Source organism: Carcharodon carcharias, chromosome 5 (genome assembly GCF_017639515.1).
Source record: "Carcharodon carcharias isolate sCarCar2 chromosome 5, sCarCar2.pri, whole genome shotgun sequence".
NCBI classification, from domain to species: Eukaryota; Metazoa; Chordata; class Chondrichthyes; order Lamniformes; family Lamnidae; genus Carcharodon; species Carcharodon carcharias.
In genome coordinates, this window is record NC_054471.1 from 11,398,470 (window position 1) to 11,418,038 (window position 19,569).

The following is a 19,569-nucleotide window of genomic DNA, read 5'->3' on the forward strand; positions in this document are numbered from 1 at the left end:
GTCACGATTTAGGTCGTACAACCTGTCCTTATTTTCATGTGTTGCTATTGTAATTTCCCAAATCCACTTCATATTAAGACTGCACTTTTGGCATCCCCCCATTCCAATGTAGTGTCACCATTCGCAGGAGGGCTGTAAATACCAGCGTGACAAGTTATATGGAGAGGTTTGCAATATAAATGTACAAGAATTTCTACATCAAAGTACATGCATGTGTAAGACTTGGAAAAATACAAATATATATTTCAGAGCGTGAGAAAGAGAGCCACGTGCTTGGGGGGGGGGCGGAGCTTAACGTGCGTGATGACGCAATGTGGACGTGTCCCCAGGCCCCGCCCCTCGGGCCAGCGGAAGTCTGGAGTGTGGGAATTTGCGCTGTTGTGAGGACTCCATTAGCTGTGGCCGGAGCGACAACAACAAAAACACAAGGGAGCGGGTTAGAGAGACGGCAGCAGGAAGGGCGACAGACAGTGAGGGATGTACCAGTGAGGTGCAGGTGGGAGGGTTAAGACACACTTTTGTGAGGAGACACTAAACTGAGGGAAGCTCCGGCGGGGACAACCCCCAGCTCCAGGGAGGGAGGGAGTGGGGGGAGAGACGGAGCTAGCGAGCGCCCGGCACCGACAGGCGCAGCCGCGGTCACCGCCACCGGCGCGAGGCGGGCAACAGGGAGCAGCCTAGGAAACCCCGCGGCCGGGCGACCGTTAGGAAACCGCTCGCGCCCGAAGCCAACTGCCACCGGAGCCGCCCGGAAGCACCTTCTCCCCACCCCCACCCCCCCGCGCGAAACTACCCCCCTACCCTCACCCTCCGGGCCCTCTCTGCCCCCCCCCCCCCCCCCTCCCGCCGGGGAGGAAGGAGGCCCCGGGGCCCCCGCCACCACCCTCCCAACTACTGACCCACTGACCGTCCGTGGGGGTGGGGGTTGGGGTTGGGAGGGGGGGTTGGTAGGTGGTGGGCAGCAAGAAGTGAAGAGATAAAGCGCCGAGCCAGCACCACCACCACGGCGGCAGCTGCGGCCGGGGACACGCCGTTCACTCTGGCCTCCTCCTCTTCCTCCGACTCGGAGACCGGCGGAGTGTCTCCGCCACCGCGCAAGAAGCAGCGAGCGGCGGAGGGTGAGGGTGAGCCCGGGGCGGCGGGACTCGGAGGCGCTTCATTCGGCCCCAGCACCAACCTCCCCCCAGGAAACTTCAGCGGCCTCCTGCTCCTCGGCGGCTCCGGGCGCCAGGCTCCTGGCGTCATGCAGGCCAACGGGAACCAAGGCGGCGGCGGTGGCAGCGGCGGCGAGACTCCCTCGGCCGGGGCCCAGAACGGGGATGTGATGGGCCGGGATGCGAGCCAAGCCGAGCCCGGGGAAGAGCCGATCTCCAACAGCACCACAGGCGGCGGCGGCGGGGGCGCCGGCTCCGGCTCCGCTTTCTCCCCCTCTTCCCAGAGCCAAGGCCCGGCCGGTCATTCTAACGGGCTGCCGCCGCCCCCCTCCTCCTCCTCCTCATCCGCCGCCGCCACCACCACCACCATCTCCCTGGTTCCCGGGTCTGGGGCCATGAACCCGGAGCAAACCTCGCTCAAGAAGAAGAAGCGCCTGTCCCAGGGCGAGGAGGATGTCATCCGCCTGATCGGACAACACCTGCACGGCCTGGGCCTGAAGTGAGTTCAACCCAGGCAAAGGGCTGGAGCTGGGCCGACAGGGGCAGCGGGGCCCCAAGTCGGAGGGTGCCCGTCCCTGAGTGAAAAGCCGAGTGCTTTGTAAGACCTGAAATGGTGGAGTAAACCTGGAATGATGTTTACCAAGGGAAAGAGAGCAGCCTCTGGTGGAGTGGGCCAAGTAAATGTAACCTTGAAAGAGTAGGTGGTGAGCGAAACCTGAGGGGTGGGGAGGGAGAGAAATCAGTAAAACCCATAGCATAGAGTGGGCAATGCAGGTTAATGAAATAAAACTTGGGCGGTGGAGTGAAGTCAGTCAGAATGGGCCAAGCACAGCCTCGTGGGAGTGTTAGAAGTGGCCAAGAGTTTACTGGAGGAAATATGTTTTGAAAAAGCTTTTGAAACACTTGAGGGTGAAATCAAAGAGTCACCCGTGAGTGACAGTTGATGTTGGCCAAAGTAGTCCCATAAGAAAAAAAAATCTCTCGATTTGGAGTAAAAGCAGGCAACGGTGCACTGTAGAGAAAAAAAATATCAGGCAAGACGTGTTTGGATGGAGAGAAAATGCCATTCACCAGGGTGAAACGTGCTTATTTTTGGCTAGCTGACAGGAAACAGAGGGTAGCTATAAATGAGTCTTTTTCTGGTTAGCACGTTGTAACGAGTGATGTGCCACAGGGATCAGTGCTGGGGCCTCATCTTTTGGAATTTATTTAAATTACTTGGATGATGGGACAGAATGGTATGGTTGCTTAATTTGCTGATACAAAGATAGGTAGGAAAGTAAGTTGTGAAGACGACATAAGGACAAGGGGACATAGGTTAAGTGAGTGGGCAAAGATCTGGCAACTATTTGTCATTTTTATATAAACGACATAGATGACTGTGGGGGTTAGGATTAGTATGTTTGCAGATGACACAGATTGGCTGGGTGGCTAACAGTGAGGTTGGGGGCCTTGGCTACAGGAAGATATAGACGGGATGGTCAAATGGGCAGATAAGTGGCAGATGGAATTTAACCCAGAAAAGTGTGAGGTGGTACACTTTGGAAGGAGTAATTTGACAAGGAAGTATTCAGTGAACGGCAAGACGCCAGGAAGTTCTGAGGGACAAGGGGACCTTGGCTTGTGTGTCCATAGATCTCTGAAGGTGGAGGGGCATGTTAGTGGGGTGGTGAAAAAGGCATATGGGACACTTACCTTCAATCGAGGCATAGATTACAAAAGTAGGGAGGTCATGTTGGAGTTCTATAGAACCTTGGTGAGGCCACAGCTGGAGTCCTGTGTGCAGTTCTGGTCGCCACATTATAGGCAGGATGTAATTGCACTGGTGGGGGTGCAGAGGAGATTCAGAGAGGAGAGGATGTTGCTGGGATGAAACATTGAAGTTATGAAGAGAGGTTGGATAGACTTGGGTTGTTTTCATTGGAGCAGAGAAGACTGAGGGGCGACCTGATTGAGGTGTAGAAAATTATGAGGGGCATGGACAGGGTCAAAAGGGAGCAGCTGTTCCCCTTAGTTGAAGCGTCAGTCACGAGGGGACATAAGTTTAAGGTGAGGGGCAGGAGGTTTAGGGGGAATGTGAGGAAAAACGTTTTTACCCAAAGGGTGGTGACGGTCTGGAATGCACTGCCTGGGAGGGTGATGGAGGCGGGTTACCTCACATCCTTTAAAAAGTACCTGGATGAGCATTTGGCACGTCATAACATTCAAGGCTATGGTAAATAGTGCTGGTAAATGGGATTAGGTAGGTAGGGCAGGTGTTTCTCACGCGTTGTTGCAGACTTGATGGGCTGAAGGGCCTCTTCAGCACAGAGATTCTGTGAAATGAAGTATAATGTGGGAAAATGTGAGATTGTCCATTTTAGCAGGAAGAATAAAAAAGCTATTGTCTAAATGTTGAGAGATTACAGAGCTCTGAAATACAAAGAGATTTGGGTGTCCTAGTGCATGAATCACAAAAGACTAATATGCAGGCTAATATAAATTACAGCAAGTAATTTATAAGTAATTAGAAAGCTAATAGAATGTTATCGTTTAATGTGAGGGGAATTGATTATAAATGTAGAGAGGTTATGTTTCAGTTGTACAGGGCACTGGTGAGACCACATCTGGAGCCTCCTTATTTAAGGAAAGATGTAAATACATTGGAAGTAGCACAGAGAAAGTTTACTAGACGAATACCTGGAATAGGAGAGTTGTCTTCTGAGGAAAGGTTGGACAGGTTAGGCTTGTATCCATTGGAGTTTAGAAGAGTAAGAGGCGACTTGATTGAAACATAAGATTCTGAGGGGTCTTGACAGGGTGGATGTGGAGAGGATGTTTCCTCTTGTGGGAGAATCTAGAACTAGGGGTCACCCATTTAAGACATGAGAACTTTTTTCTGTGGATAGTTAGCCTTTGGGACTCCCTCAAAAGGCAGTGAAAGTAGAGTCTTTGAATGTTTTCATGGCAGAGCTAGATAGATTCTTGATAAACAAGGGGGTGAAGGGTTATTGGGAGTAGGTGGGAAATTGCAGTCAGATCAGTCATGATCTTATTGAATGGCAGAGCAAGCTCAAGTGGTCTTCTCCTGCTCCTAACTCATATGTTAGTATGCTAATTAGAATTCAGGAAGCCCTTACATCCTGACCCCTTGTTCTGGGGTACTTTTCTGGACTAGTTTAGCCTCAAACTCCTAAGGACTTAATGCTGAGGGAAGGTAAGGGAGTAATTGCAGCCTAGTGATGTCTTTTGGAGTTTGTGAATTGCTTTTGGACATCAGGGAAGAATTTGGTTAATTCTTGAATTTGCTCACAGGTGTGTTCCCCATTTTTTTTATTAACCTCACCCAAAATTTATTGTACTAGAAATTGGCAAAAGTAGTGGGGGTGGGCAGCAGGGACAATTGCACAAAATAATGCATAAAAAGAGCTTTGTATTTGGGTTTAACTCATATTTCTGAATGTTTTCACCCATCCAATGCCAATCTCACATTGTTTATATCTAGGAAAAATTCTATCCAGCTATGCTCAGTATGAGTGTTGAGAGTCTGTTTTCTGTGGCCTCTTATGAGCATTGCACTGCCAGGGTATCTGTTCAGAATGGGAAATGTAGATAACTGATAGATATCCTAGAATTTATGGTTATCTTTAGAGATCAGAGAAATATAATTTTCCTTTCCTTAAAATTGTATGTGGTTTTTCACTTCATGGTTGTGTGTGCGCAACTCCAAATCATAATTGTTACATTGGAAGCAGTAAATGCCATGAACTGACCAGTTTGTGTACTTGCGTTCCGAATGTTAGTGATGGTATCTTAGCTGTGATTTAGTGGCATAGAACTATACATTGATGTAACAGAACAATTTCTAATTCTGTGGTTCATTAATTCCAAAATTAATTATTTTAACCTTTTTAGTAGATCTTGCAGTGACATATAGATGGAAATTACCAAGTAGTCAACCTTAAGGATTCAAAAGAGCAAACCTATTTTTGGTGAAATTTTATTCCTTGTATTGTAATTGAGTTTAATGGGTATAGAAGTTGGATTTGGGAGAAGAACAAAGAGGCTGAAAATCAAGTTTACTTGGATCACATGCCTGGGAAAACCTGGCATGCAGTTCCCTCCAAGTGAAGGGGCCCTTGGGATGGGTGTTTTATGACCACACTATTTGTGGAATTAAGCGATGGAGTTATTGACGGTCTATTTATAGAACATGAATATAAGATTTACAGCTATACATGTCCACACGTGTAATGCCTTCATACACACATTAAGCAAAGGATGTAAGTTTGACATTATGACACCATGACATTTCATTTTGTTGGGGAATTTATTTTAAAAGGAATAGATTTAACATTTGGTTGCAGTGTTCTGGTCATTCATATTGTAACTGTTGTGGGGTTTTGTAGTAAGTTGTCATCAGATTTTCTTTATCAATTCTGTGGCTGGGTTTCAAGGTTTGAATTATTTCTTCTCTTGCAGCCAAACGGTAGATCTTTTGATGCAGGAATCGGGCTGCCGTTTAGAGCATCCTTCTGCAACTAAATTCCGCAATCACGTGATGGAGGGAGAATGGGAAAAGGTAACATTCAGCTATCTATATTTATATGCACAGATTCTTTGCGTTGAATGCCCTGGACTGAACTAATTATTATTGTCTTTTGTTAATAGGCTGAAAATGATCTTAATGAATTGAAGTCTTTGGTGCATTCACCTCATGTGATTGTGGTAAGGAACGATTAAAGCTGTTGAGTGGATTTTTTGTTGCAATTTTCTCCCATTTAAATTAAATTTGTGTCAATATAAAACATACCGGGGTAGCCAAGTAGTTGATTAAATGTTCAGCAGAAGAATGTAAGATTTGTTTTTGGGTGGGTGGGTGGGTCGGGGGGGAGTGGTTGAAAAAGGCCAGTGTGTGTGTGCTGATTAGAAGTGAAGATAAGTAAAGATGATCAGCTGCTTGCCTGTTCCAGCTGATTCATTTGTTTTGCAGAGGGTTTAGAGAGCTTCCTGTCTAGGATGGTGGGAGGGGTGGGCTAAGAACAGGAACTTGCGTTTAAAGCACATAACCACATTGCTGTGCCTTAACCCTTTGAGGACTTTTGTAGTTGGGATTAGAACTAGATTGTTTATTTTCTTGTAGATTCTGAACTTGGAATTGTGTCTTGGCTATATACAATATTAAACATCAGAAATATAACTCTGCAGTAGGATTTAATAAAGTGTAATGGTACAAATATCAAATTTTCATAATACTTTGGATGAGCATTCGCAATCTCCAACAGTAAAATTGAAGGCTGTATTTTTTTAAAACTTGGCCTGTGCCTGAAGAGGCCATTTGGACTGTAGGTTGAAATATTAGTTATGAAACTGCCATTGGTGGTGCTCAGCAATTTGAAACAGACTATGAATTTCAGTTGAGAAGTGTAATTTTGACTTGGGTGTGATTTACTAAAGTATATTAATGTTATTACATTCAATAATTGGCACTATTCAACAGTACTTCTACCAGTGTTGAGAGAGGCTATGGAGTGGTCAAGGATCTATGACTGCCATTGGAAAAGAAAAGCAAAGATCAGAAGCACCTGCAAAGGGAAATTGGGGGGTAATTTTTTTTTTTATTCATGGGTTTAGGGCTTTTCTGGCCGGACCAGCATTTATTGCCCATCCCTCGTTGCCCTTGAGAAGGTGGTGGTGAGCTGCTTTCTTGAACCGCTGCAGTCCATGTGGTGTAGGTACACCCAGGGCGCTGTTAGGAAGGGAGTTCCAGGATTTTGACCCAGCAACAGTGAAGGAATGGTGCTATATTTCCAAGCCAGGATGCTGAGTGACTTGGGAGGGGAACTTCCAGGTGGCGATGTTCACATGTGTCTGCTGCCCTTGTCCTTCTAAATGGTGGTGGTTGTGGGTTTGGAAGGAGCTGTTGAAGGAGCGCTGGTGAATTCCTCCAGTGCATCTTGTAGATGGTACACACTGCTGCTACTGTGCAATGGTGGTGGAGGGAGTGAATGTTTGTGGATGTGGTGCCAATCAAGCGGGCCGCTTTGTCCTGGACAGTTGCAAGCTGCTTGAGTGTTATGGGAGCTGCACTCATCCAGGCAAGTGGGGAGTATTCCATCGCACTCCTGACCTGTGCCTTGTAGATAGTGGACAGGCTTTGGGGAAATCAGGAGCTGAGTTACTCGTCGCACGATTCCTAGCCTCTGACCTGCTCTTGCAGCCACAGTGTTTTTATGGCTAGTTCAGTTTCTGGTCAATGGTAACCCCCAGGATGTTGATAGTTGGGGTTTCAGTGATGGCAATGCCATTGAACATCAAGGGGCAATAGTTGGGTTCTCTCATTTGGCGATGATAATTGCCTGACACTTGTGATGTGTGAATTTTACTTGACACGTCAGCCCAAGCCTGGATATTGTCCAGGTCTTGCGCATTTGGACATGGACTGCTTCAGTACCTGAGGAGGTGTTGAACATTGTGCAATCATCAGCAAACATCCCCACTTCTGACCTTATAATGGAAGGAAGGTCATTGATGAAGCAGCTGAAGATGGTTGGGCTGCGGACACTACCCTGAGGAGCTCCTGCAATGATGCCCTGGAAATGAGATGACGGACCTCCAACAACCACAACCGAGATTCTGTGGACTCTGGAATAGTTCCTACAGATTGGAGGGTAGCTAATGTAACCCCATTATTTAAAAAGGGAGGTAGAGAGAAAACAGGGAATTATAGACCAGTCAGACTGACGTCGGTAGTGGGAAAAATCCGAGAGGCCGTTCTAAAAAAAATTTAATAGCTGAGCACTTGGAAAACAGTGGCAGAATTGGACAGAGTCAGCGTGCACTTACGAAAGGGAAGTCATGCTTGACAAATCTACTGGAATTTTTCGAGAATGCAACTAGTAGAGTTGATGAGGGGGAGCCGGTGGGTGTGATTTATTTGAACTTTCGACAGTCACAAGAGATTAGCATATAAAATTAAAGCGCATGGGATTGGGTGTCATATATTGAGATGGATAGAAAACTGGTTGGCAGACAGAAAACAAAGACTCGTCACTGCCTGCCATTTTGAAAAAGACTGCGTTTTTTTCCAAATGGCTGGCAGTGACTAGTGGGGTACCATAAGGCGGTGCTGGGACCCCACAATATATATTAATGATTTAGATGAGGGAACTAGATGTAATATCTCCAAATTTGCAGATGACACAAAGCTCAGGAGGGTGACCTGTGAGGAGGATGCAGAGATGCTTCATTGTGATTTGGACAAGCTGATTGAGTGAGCAAATGCATGGCAGATGCAGTATAATGTGGATAAATGTGAGGTTATCCACTTTGGTAGCAAAAACAGGAAGGCAGATTATCAACTGAATGGCTATAAATTGAGAGAGGGGAATATACAGCAAGACCTGGGTGTCCTCATACACCAGTCGCAGAAGGTAAGCATGCAGGTGCAGCAGGCGGTAAAGAAGGCAAACGGTACGTTGACCTTCATAACCAGAGGATTCGAGTGCAGGAGCGGGGTGCCTTGCTGCAATTATACAGGGCCTTGGTGAGACCACACTTGGAATATTGTGTGCAGTTTTGGTTTCCTTATCTGAAGAAGGATGTTCTTGCTATAGACAGAATGCAGTGAAGGTTTACTGGACTGATTCCTGGGATGGCAGGACTGACAGACTGATTCCTGGGATGGCAGGACTGACATATGAAGAGAGATTGAGTCCATTAGGATTATATTGGCTGGAGTTCAGAAGAATGAGGGGGGATTTCATAAAAACCTATAAAATTCTAACAGGACTAGACAAGGTAGATGCAGGAAAGATGTTCCCAATGGTGGGGGAGTCCAGAACAGGGGTCACAGTCTGAGGAAACGAGGTAGACCATTTAGGACTGAGATGAGAAATTTCTTCACCCAGAGAGTGGTGAGCCTGTGGAATTCGCTACCACAGAAAGTAGTTGAGGCTAAAACATTGTATGTTTTTAAGAAGGAGTTAGATATAGCTCTTGGGGCGAAGCGGATCAAGGGATATGGGGAGAAAGCGGGAGCAAGTTATTGAGTTGGATGATCAGCCATGATCATAATGAATGGTGGAGCAGGCATGTAAAATTAAAGCTCATGGGAATGGTGGTAGTGTATTGAGATGGATAGAAAACTGTTTGGCAGACAAGAAACAAAAAAGAGAGAATAAACAGATCTTTTTCCAAATGGCAGACAGTGACCAGTGGGATACCGCAGGGATCAGTGCTGGGACCTTGCGCATTCCCCTCTCTCAATTTATAGCCTTTCAGATAATCTGCCTTCCTGTTTTTGCTACCACAGTGGGTAACCCCACATTTATACACATGCTACTGCATTTGCCATGCATTTGCCCACTTGCTCAGCTTTTTACTCCTATTTTCTATGTTTCTATGTAACCATCTTTGTGGCCCTGGTGGAAACCAAACTGGGTGTCAGTGAGCAGGTTATTCCTAAGCAAGTGCCACTTGATACACTGTTGATGACCCCTTTATTACTTTACTGAGAGTAGACAGATGGGGCGTTAATTGGCCAGGTTGGATTTGTCCTTTTTGTGTACAGGACGTATCTGGGCAATTTTCACATTGCCAGGTAGATGCCAGTGTTGTAGTTGTACTGGAACAGCTTGGCTATGGGTGTGGCAAGAAGTCTTTGAGCTCTCCAGTGCCTTCAACCGTTACTTGAATCACATGGAGTGGATTAAACTGGCTGAAGACTGGCATCTGTGATGCTGTGAACCTCCAGAGGAAATAGAAGGCTGAGATGGATCATCCACCCGGCACTTCTGGCTGAAGATTGTAGCAATTTCTCGTGAGTTTGAGCTGTCGGTCTGGAGTCACATGTAGGCCAGAGAAGGTACGGACGGCAGATTTCCTTCCGTAAAGGGCATTAGTGAACCTGATGGGTCTTTACAACAATCTACCATTTTTATTGAATTCAAATTCCGCCATCTGGTGTGGCAGAATTCAAACCCAAGTCCCCAGAGCATTGCCCTTGGTCTCTAGTCCAGCAACAATACCCCTACTCCATCGCCTCCACTAGACTTAAGACAGGCAACTCTCACACAACCATAAAGATACTGCATGCAAACCTGCCCCCTGCCCAACCCCAGCCAGAAAATGACAAGTAGCGTACTAAAGTAAAAGTGGCAAGGTTAAATTCCAAATGTATATTCTGAAGCACTCTGTGTAGAAGACCCATTATTACATTCTACAATATAATCAAGTTATATTGGTCCTCTGAGACTCAAGTTCATCATCCTGTTCTCTGCATTAGTTAAGTGGAGTTGATGACTTTCAACGGTATGAGAGTTCTCTGAGGGGAAGAGATTGTGTTTGGTTTTATGCCCCTTTGGGGTAATGGCTCTTGGGCACTAACTCTCGAAACTTGTGCATGAGAGAGTGCCACTTGGGTGAAGCAATAGAGAGAAAAATAAAAGCTAGTGCTGTTGCTCTCTATTCTGTCCTCTGTGGTCTCCTTCCTCCATTGTACCTCTAATCTTGATGCAGTATATTGGAACCTTAACTACTGACCTGCTGTGCATTAAAAAAAAGCCTTGTCCTTGATTTCAGCGATAGCATCGAATTGAGAGCTAGGGTTGTTTCCCCCTACCACATTCTCATCTCTCCTTTCCCCAAAATACTCTACTACTTGGCTATGACTCTGTGCAAGCACACACTCTAAGTCAGGAGGTTGTGGGCTCAAATCCTACTCCAGAGCACATTAGCTAAACTGACACTTCAGTGCAAGACTTGAGGCTTTGTTTTTCTGATGAGACATTAAACTGATGTCCTACCTGCACTCCAGGTGAATGTAAAAAAAATTCCATGGCGTTATTTGGAGAGCAGTGGAGTTCTTCTATTGTCTGGGACAGTATTTATCCTGCATCCAGTGTCGCTTGGAAATCATGTGGTCACTTATCTTATTGTTGCATATGGGACCTTGCTGCAAATTCTCTTCCACACTATAACAAGTTTTACAAACAGTAATGTGGCTGTGAACCACTCCCAGATTCCTTGAGGTTGTGATGGGTACTATATAAATGCACATTCATAGCTTTGCTTTGGCTATGAAGTAATTGTCGTGCTCACTGCTCAAGCTGTGATTAGTTTAATTGGCATAAACTGAAGATCAAACATGGGAGCTCAGTATTATGCTGGCTGGTGTAGTTACCCAGCATTGGAGGGGCAGCCAGGCACATGTCTTAAAAGCTACATAATTACTAAACTAAGAAAACTGCTAGGACTAAAGGCTGACAAGCCCCCTCGACCTAATGGCCTGCACTCTGGGGTTTTGGAAGTGCTGCAGAGATAATCGGTCCTTTGGTTGTAACCTTCCAAAATTCCCTAGACTCTGGAAAGGTCCTAACGGATTGGAAAACTACAAATGTAACACCACTATTCAAGAAAAGAGGGAAACAGAAAACTATAGGCCAGTTAGGTCTAACATCTGTCTTCCATTATTGAGGAGGCAGTTGTAAAGCATTTAGAAAATCATAATATAATCCGGCAGAGCCAACATAGTTTTGTGAAAAGGAAATTGAGTTTGACAAATTTATCAGAGTTCTTTGACAATATAACAAGTGGGGTGGATAAAGGGGAACCAGTTGATGTGTATTTGGATTCCCAAAAGGCATTCAGTAAGTTGCTACATAACGGTTGCTACACAAGACAAAAACTCATGGTGTCGGGGTGATATATTTGTGTTTAGAGGATTGGCTAACTAACAGGAAACAGTCAGGATAAATATTAGTAATAGTCAAAATCATGAGCGGCCTGTGCATAGTTGATTGGGGAAAATTGTTCCCATTGGCAGAAGAATCGAGAACCAGAGGGCACAGATTTAAGGTAATTGATAAAAGAAACAAAAGTAATATTAGAAAAACTTTGTCACACAGCGAGTGGTTAGGGTCTGGAATACACTGCCTGAGTGTGTGGTGGAGGCAGGTTCATTCAAGGCATTCAACGGGGAATTAGATGAGTTTTTGAAAAGGAACAATGCGCAGAGTTACGGGCGAAGGCAGGAGAATGGCACCAAGTGAAATGCTCATTTGGACACCTGGTGCAGACACAATGGAACAAATGGCCTCCTGCACTGTAACAATTCTATGACTCTAAAATAGGTCATTTTCATATTTGCAAGCATTGGAGTGCCACAAGGATCAGTGTTGGGGCCTCACTATTTACAATCTATATTAATGACTCGGATGAAGGGACAGACTGATGATGATACAAAGATAGGTAGGAAAACAATTTGTGAGGAGGACAAAGAGGCTGCAAAGGTAGGTTAATTGAGTGGGTAAAAATTTGGCAGATGCAGGACAATGTAAATACGAGATGCTGCCAGACCTGCTGAGTTTTTCCAGGTAATTCTGTTTTTGTTTTGGATTTCCAGCATCCGCAGTTTTTTTGTTTTTAAATACGAGATTGTCTGCTTTGGCAGAAAGAATACAAACACTGAATATTACTTAAATGGAGAGACTGCAGAATGCTGCGGTACAGAGGGATCTGAGTATCCTTATACATGAATAACAAAATGTTAGCTTGCAGGTACAGCAAGTAACAGGAAGGGAAATTAAATATTGGTCTTAATTGCAATGGGAATGGAGTATAAAAGAGGGGGAGTCTTGCTACAATTGTACAGGGCATTGGTGAGGCAGTACCTAGAGTACTCTACATGTTTGGTCTCCTTACTTGATGGATTTAATGGCATTGGAAGCAGTTCAGAGAAAGTTCATGAGGCTGATTCCTGGGATGAAGGCGATGTCTTAAGGAAAGGTTGAGCAGGCTGGGCCTATACTCATTGGAATTAGAAGAAGGAAAGGTGATTTACTGAAATAGATGGAAATGGGGAATTTTCTCTCTTACAGGGTAGCTAATCTTAGGAATTCTCTTCCATAGAGAGCAGTTGAGCCTCACTGAATGTATTCAAGGCTGAGTTAGACAGATTTTTGATCACAGCGGAGTCGAGGGTTGTGGGGGTGTGGTGGCAGGAAATTGGAGCTATGGCCACACACTTACTGAATCACGTTGATCATGCTTGAGGGGATGAATGGGTTACTCCTATTTCTTATGTTTAATCACTTGAATTTTTTAATGTGGAAATTGCTGGTAATGGCCAGCTGTTTTTATCCTTTCATGGGATATGCATGTTGCTAGCATTTATTACCCACTCCTAATTGCCCTTGAGGGTGTGGCGAACCATCTTCTTGAAACGCTGCAGTCCACGTGATGTCCGTACACCCACAGTGCTGTTGGGAAGGGAGTTCCAGGATTTTGACAGTGAAGGACGGCTATATAGCTCCAAGTCAGGATGGTGTGTGGCTTGAAGGGGATCTTGCAGGTCGTGGTGTTCCCATGCAGCTGCTATTTTTTTTTTTATGCATTCAAGGGATGTGGGCTTTGCTGGCTAGGCCACTGTTTATTGCCCATCCCAAATTGCCCTTGAGAAGGTGGTGGTGAGCTGCCTTCTTGAACCGCTACAATTCCTGTGGTTTAGGTGCACCCATGGTGCTATTAGGGTGGGAGTTTCAAGATTTTGACCCAGCGACAGTGAAGGAACAGCGATATATTTCCAAGTCGGGATGGTGAGTCACTTGGCGGGGACATCCAGGTGGGGGTGTTCCTGTTAATCTGCTGCCCTTGTCCTTCTATATGGTAGTGGCTGTGGGTTTGGAAGGTATTGTCTAAGGAGCCTTGGTGAGATTCTGAACTGCATCTTGTAGATGGTACACGCTATTGCTACTGTGTGTCAGTGGTGGAGGGAGTGATTGTTTCTGGATGTGGTGTCAATCAAGCAGGCTGCGTTTGCCCTGGATGGTTTCAAGCGTCTTGAGTTGGAGCTGCATTCATCCAGGCAAGAGGAGAGTATTCCATCACACTCCTGACTTGTGCTTTGTAGATTGTGGACTGGCTTTGGGGAGTCAGGAGGTGAGTAGTTTGCCATAGAATTCCTAGCCTCTAATCTGTTCTTGTAGCCACAGTATTCATATGGCTAGTCCAGTTCAGTTTCTGGTCAATGGTGACCCCCCAGGATGTTGATCGTGGGGGTTTCAGCAATATTAATGCCATTGAATGTCAAGGGGCAATGGTTAGATTCTCTTTTGTTGGTGGCCTCTGCCCAGCACTTGTGTGTCATGAATTTTATATGCTACTTGTCAGTCCAAGTCTGGATGTTGTCCAGGTCTTGCTGCATTTGGACATGGACTGTTTCAGTATCTAAGGAATCACGAATGGTGCTGAACATTGTACAATCATCAGCGAACATTCCCACTTCTGACCTCTTGATGAAGCAGCTGAAGATGGTTGGGCCTAGGCCACTACCCTGAGAAACTCCTGCAGTGATGTCCTGGAACTGCGATGATTGACCTGCAACAACCACAACCATCTTCCTTTGTGCTAGGAATTACTCCAACCAGTGGAGAGTTTCCCCCCTGATTCTCACTGACTTCTGCTTCTTAGGGCTCCTTAATGCTACATCCAGTCAAATGCTGCCTTGATGTCAAGGGCAGCCACTCTCACCTCACCTCGAGTTCAGCTCTTTTGTCCATGTTTGAACCATGGCTGTAATGAGGTCAGGAGCTCAGTGACCCTGGCAGAACCCAAACTGAACGTCAGTGAGCAAGTTACTGCTAAGCAAGTGTCGCTTGATAGCACTGTTGATGACCCCATCCATCACTGATGATCGAGGGTGGACTAATGGGGTGATAATTGGCCGGGTTGGATTTGTCCTGCTTTTTGTGTACAGGACATATCTGGGCAATTTTCCACATTGCTGAGTAGATGCCAGTGTTGTAGCTGTACTGGAACAGCTTGGATAAGAGCGCGGCAAGTTCTGGAGCACGAATCTTCAGTACTATTGCTGGAATATTGTCAGGGAATTGAATTCGCTGAAGCCTGGCTTCTGTGATGCTGGGGACCTCCAGAGGGGCCAAAATGGATCATCCGCTCTGCACTCCTGGCTGAAGATTGTAGCAAATGCTTCAGCCATATCATTTGCACTGATATGCTGGGGTTCCCTGTCATTGAGAATGGGATATTTGTGGAGCCGCCTCCTTCAGTGAGTTGTTTAATTGTCCACTACCATTCACAACTGGATGTGGCAGGACTACAGAGCTTAGATCTGATTGGTTGATTGTGGAATTGCTTAGCTCTATCACTTGCTGCTTATAGTGTTTGGCATGCAAGTAGTCCTGTGTTGTAGCTCCACCAGGTTGACACCTCATTTTTAGGTTTGCCTAGTGTTGCTCCTGGCATGCCCTCCTGCACTCTTCACTGAACCAGGGTTGATCCCCTGGCTTTGTGGTAATGGTAGAGTGGGGAATATGCTGGGCCATGAAGTTACAGGTTGTGGTTGAGTACAATTCTGTTGCTGATGGCCCACTGCACCTCATGGTTGCCCAGTCTTGTGTTGCTAGATCTGTTCGAAGTATATCCCATTTAGCATGTTGGTAGTGCCACACAACATGATGGAGGAGATCCTCAATGTGAAGGCGGGACTTCGTCTCCACAATGGCTTTGCGGTGGTCACGCCTACCGATAATCTCATGAACAGGTGCATCTGTGGCAGGCAGTTTGGTGAAGCTTAGGTCAAGTGTGTTTTTCTCTATTGGTTCCCTCATCACCTGCTGCAGACCCAGTCTAGCAGCTATGTCCTCTAGGACTCGACCAGCTCAGCCAGTCGTGGTGCTACTGAGCCACTCTGTGATGGACATTGAAGTCCCCCATCCAGAGTACATTCTGTGCCCTTGCCCACTCAGTGCTTCTTCCAGATGACATTCAACTTGGAATACTGATTCATCAGCTGATGGAGGAAGTTTCCTTGCCTGAGTTTGACCTATTGGCATGAGACTTCATGGGGTCTGGAATCAATGTTGAGGACTCCCAGGGCAACTCGCTTCCTACTGTATATCACTGTGCCACCACCTTGCTTGCTAAGTCCTGTTGGTCGGATGGGGCATACCCAGGTGATGGTTTCTGGGACATTGTCAGGTATGATTTGATGAGTATGAGTTTTTATTCATTCGTGGTTTGTGCATTTCGCTGGCTGGGCCAGCATTTATTGCCCATTCCTAGTTCGAATCCCTTGAGAAGGTGGTGGTGAGCTACTGCCTTGAACTGCTGCAGTCCTTATGGCACAGGTACACTCTCAGTGCTGTTAGGGAGGGAGTTCCAGGATTTTGACCCAGTGACAGTGCAGGAACTTGGGAAATATATTGCCATTCCTGCACCGTTGCTGGGTCAAAATCTTGGAACTCCCTCCCTAATAGCACTGTGGGTGCACCTGCACCACAGGGACTGCAGCAGTTCAAGAAGGCAGCTCCCCACCATCTTCTCAAGGGCAACTAGGGATGGGCAGTAAATGCTGGCCTGGCTAGCAAAGCCCACATCCCTTGAATTAATTAAAAGAAAGCAATTGCATGGGAACACCATCACCTGCAAGATCCCCTCCAATACGATATATTTTGAAGTCAAGATGGTGAGTGACTTGGAGGGGAATTTCCATGTGGTCCCATCTATCTGCTGCCCTTGTCCTCCTAGATGGTAGTGGTCGTGGGTTTTGAAGGTGCTGTCATAGGATTCTTGGTGAATTCCTGTCAGTATGACTATTCTGTGGTACAGCTCTCCAAATTTTGGCGCAAGCCCCCAGATGTTAGTAAGGAGGAATTTGTGGGGTCGACAGGGCTAGGTTCGCTGTTGTCATTTCTGGCGCCTAGGTTAATGCCGGTTGGTGTGTTCAGTTTTATTCCTTTTAGACTTTGTAGCACTTTGATACAACTGCGTGGTTTGCTCGGCCATTTCAGAGGGCATTTAAGAGTCAACCGCATTGCCCTGGGTCTGGAGTCGTATGTAGGCCAGACCAGGTAAGGGCAGAAGACTTCTTCCCTAAAAGACATTAGTGGACCAGATAGGTTTTTATGACAATCGACTCGCTTTTAGTTCCAGATTTATTAATTAAATTCCACCAGTTGCTCTGGTGGGATTTGTGTCCCCAGAGTATTAGCCTGGGGCAAAAAGCAAAATACTGTGGATGCTGGAAATCTGAAACAAAAACAAAAATTGCTGGAAAAACTCAGCTGGCCTGACAGCATCTGTGGAGAGAAAGAGAATTTTGAATCCGTATGACTCTTCAGAGCTCCAGCTGTTGTATTAGCCTGGGGCTCTGGATTACTCGTCCAGTGATGTTACCACTTTGCCACTGCCTCAAAAGTGCCCATTTATTGCCCATCCCTAATTGCCCTTGAAGATAGCATGAACTGGTATAGTAAATAATCAAAAAGGCTAGTGGAATGCTGGCCTTATTTTCTAGCCCTTTAGATATAATGGGGTGGAAGTCATGCTTCAGTTGTACAGATACCTTGTTGAACCACGCCTGGATTAGTGTGAATAGTTTTTGGCACCACACCTTAGCATAGATTTACCAAATGATACCTTTAACCCAAGATTTAAATTATATAAAGGGAGATTACATAAAGTATAATAACAACAAAAATGCTAGAAAAACTCAAAGTAAACGTTTCAAGTCTGTATGACTCTTCAGAGCAAAGGCTAAGCAGGGGTTGGACCGAGTGCAGTGAACCTATTACCTCTTCCAGCAGAGCAGTAAAACAGTGCAATGAAACATTGAAAAAAATCCAGGTAACTACCTGGTAGGAGGATCGAAATATTAACAGTCTTTCTTTCCACACATGCTGTCAGACCTGAGTTTTTCCAGCATTTTATGTTGTTTGTTTCAGATTTCCAGCATCAGTAATTTACCTTCACATAAACTATATTTTTATTCCCTGAAGTTTAGGATGCTGAAGCAATTGAGTTGATCTAACTCTTTAAGATATTAAAGGAAATATATAGGGTACAAGGATATTTCTGCTGGTTGTGAAGTCTTGGACGTTGCAGTATAGTTTTTAAAATTAGAACAAAACATTTCAGGGAATTAGGAAGCAACTTCTACCATCCTTTGGGTGTAGAATTTCAAACTCTTCCAAAAATGGCATTTGGTGCTAGATTTTATTTAGCAGCTGTTTAGAGATGTGGGGCAAAGGCTACAAAGCAGCCATGACCTTGTTGAATGGTGGAACAGTTAGAGGGTCCTATGGTGGTAATCAGCCCACTTGAACCACTGCAGCTCATGTGATGAAGGTACTCCACCAGCGCTGTTAGAGAGTTCAGGATTTTGACACACTGACGGAATGGCAAAGTATTTCCAAATCAGGATGGTGTGTGACTTGGGCAGCTTTCAGATGGTTGGATTCCTATGTGTCTGCTCCCCTTGTCTTCCTAGATGCTTGAAGTCTGGAGGCGCTGTCGAAGGAGCCTTGAATTGCTGCAGTGCATCTTGTAGATGGTACACACTGCTGCACTGTGTATCGGTGGTGGAGGGAGTACATGCTTCATTTGACGGACAGGGCATCAGTTAAGCAGGTTGCTTTGTCCTGGATCATGTTGAGCTTCTTGGTGGTGTTGCAGTTGCACTCATCCAGGCAAGTGGAGAATATTCCTTCATACTCCTAACTTGTGTGTTGTCGATGGTGGAAAGAATTTGGGAAGTCAGGAGGCAAGTCTTTCGCTGCAGAATAATCAGCCTCTGGCCTGCCCTTGGATATTGATGAGGTTGAGTCAATTTTTCCTTTTGTGGTGTTTTCAGTATCTGCTGCAAGCCCAGCCTGGCAGCTGTATGTTGCAGATCTTGGCTTGTTGTAATGCTACTGAGCCACTCTTGGTGATGGGACATTGAAGTCCCCTACCCAGAGTATATTCTGTGCCCTTGCTGCTCCTGTATTGCTTTTACCAACTGGTTTTCAACATGTAAGAATACTTATCTATCAGCTGAATAAAAGCAGTAGGTGATAATCAGTCTTTCATGTTGATTGGGTGCCAAAACCCCATCTTATCAAACTAATTGTTCACCAAAGCTCCTTAGGCAGCATCTTCCAAACCCATGACCACTGCCATCTGGAAGGACAGGGCAACAGATAGATGAGAACACCACCACTTGGAAGTACCCCTCCAAGTCACACTCAATCCTGACTCGGAAATATATCACTGTTCCTTCACTGTCACTGGGTCAAAATCCTGGAATTGCCTTCCTAACAGCACTGTGGATGTACCTACACCCCATAGACTGCAGTGGTTCAAGAAGGCAGCTCACCACCATCCCCTCAAGGGCAATTAGGGATGCGAAGCCCACATCCTGTGAATGAATTTTTAAAAGCCAGCATATCACCTGCAATGGCTTCTCTTCCCATGCCCACACCATTATTTCTGGTGTTCGTGAATGACCTACCCTTGGCCTGCTGTTATTTCTCATCTCGCATCATCTGAAAATAGTATTGATTATCACATGTATGCTGATGACACCCAGTTCTACCTCACCACCACCTTTCTCAATTACTCCACTGTTGGCTGAATTATCAGACTGTTTATCCAA

The 19,569-nt window shown here is 45.8% G+C and overlaps 1 protein-coding gene across 10 annotated transcripts in view; it reads left to right on the plus strand.

Moving 5' to 3' along the window:
- The first annotated feature begins 936 nt into the window (after positions 1 to 936).
- The window catches only part of LOC121278405 (WD repeat-containing protein 26), a 118,812-nt gene continuing 100,179 nt past the window's right edge, over positions 937 to 19,569 (plus strand). For 8 of the 10 annotated variants that reach the window (XM_041188790.1, XM_041188791.1, XM_041188792.1 and 5 more), the window contains exons 1-3: positions 937 to 1,653; positions 5,616 to 5,715; positions 5,805 to 5,861. In XM_041188790.1, the coding sequence (XP_041044724.1) occupies positions 1,244 to 1,653; positions 5,616 to 5,715; positions 5,805 to 5,861 (567 nt within the window). In that variant the 5' untranslated portion in view covers positions 937 to 1,243. Of the gene's footprint in view, positions 1,654 to 3,582; positions 4,449 to 5,615; positions 5,716 to 5,804; positions 5,862 to 19,569 lie in introns of those variants that run through there. The other 2 variants (XM_041188793.1, XM_041188799.1) reach the window with 2 other exon arrangements.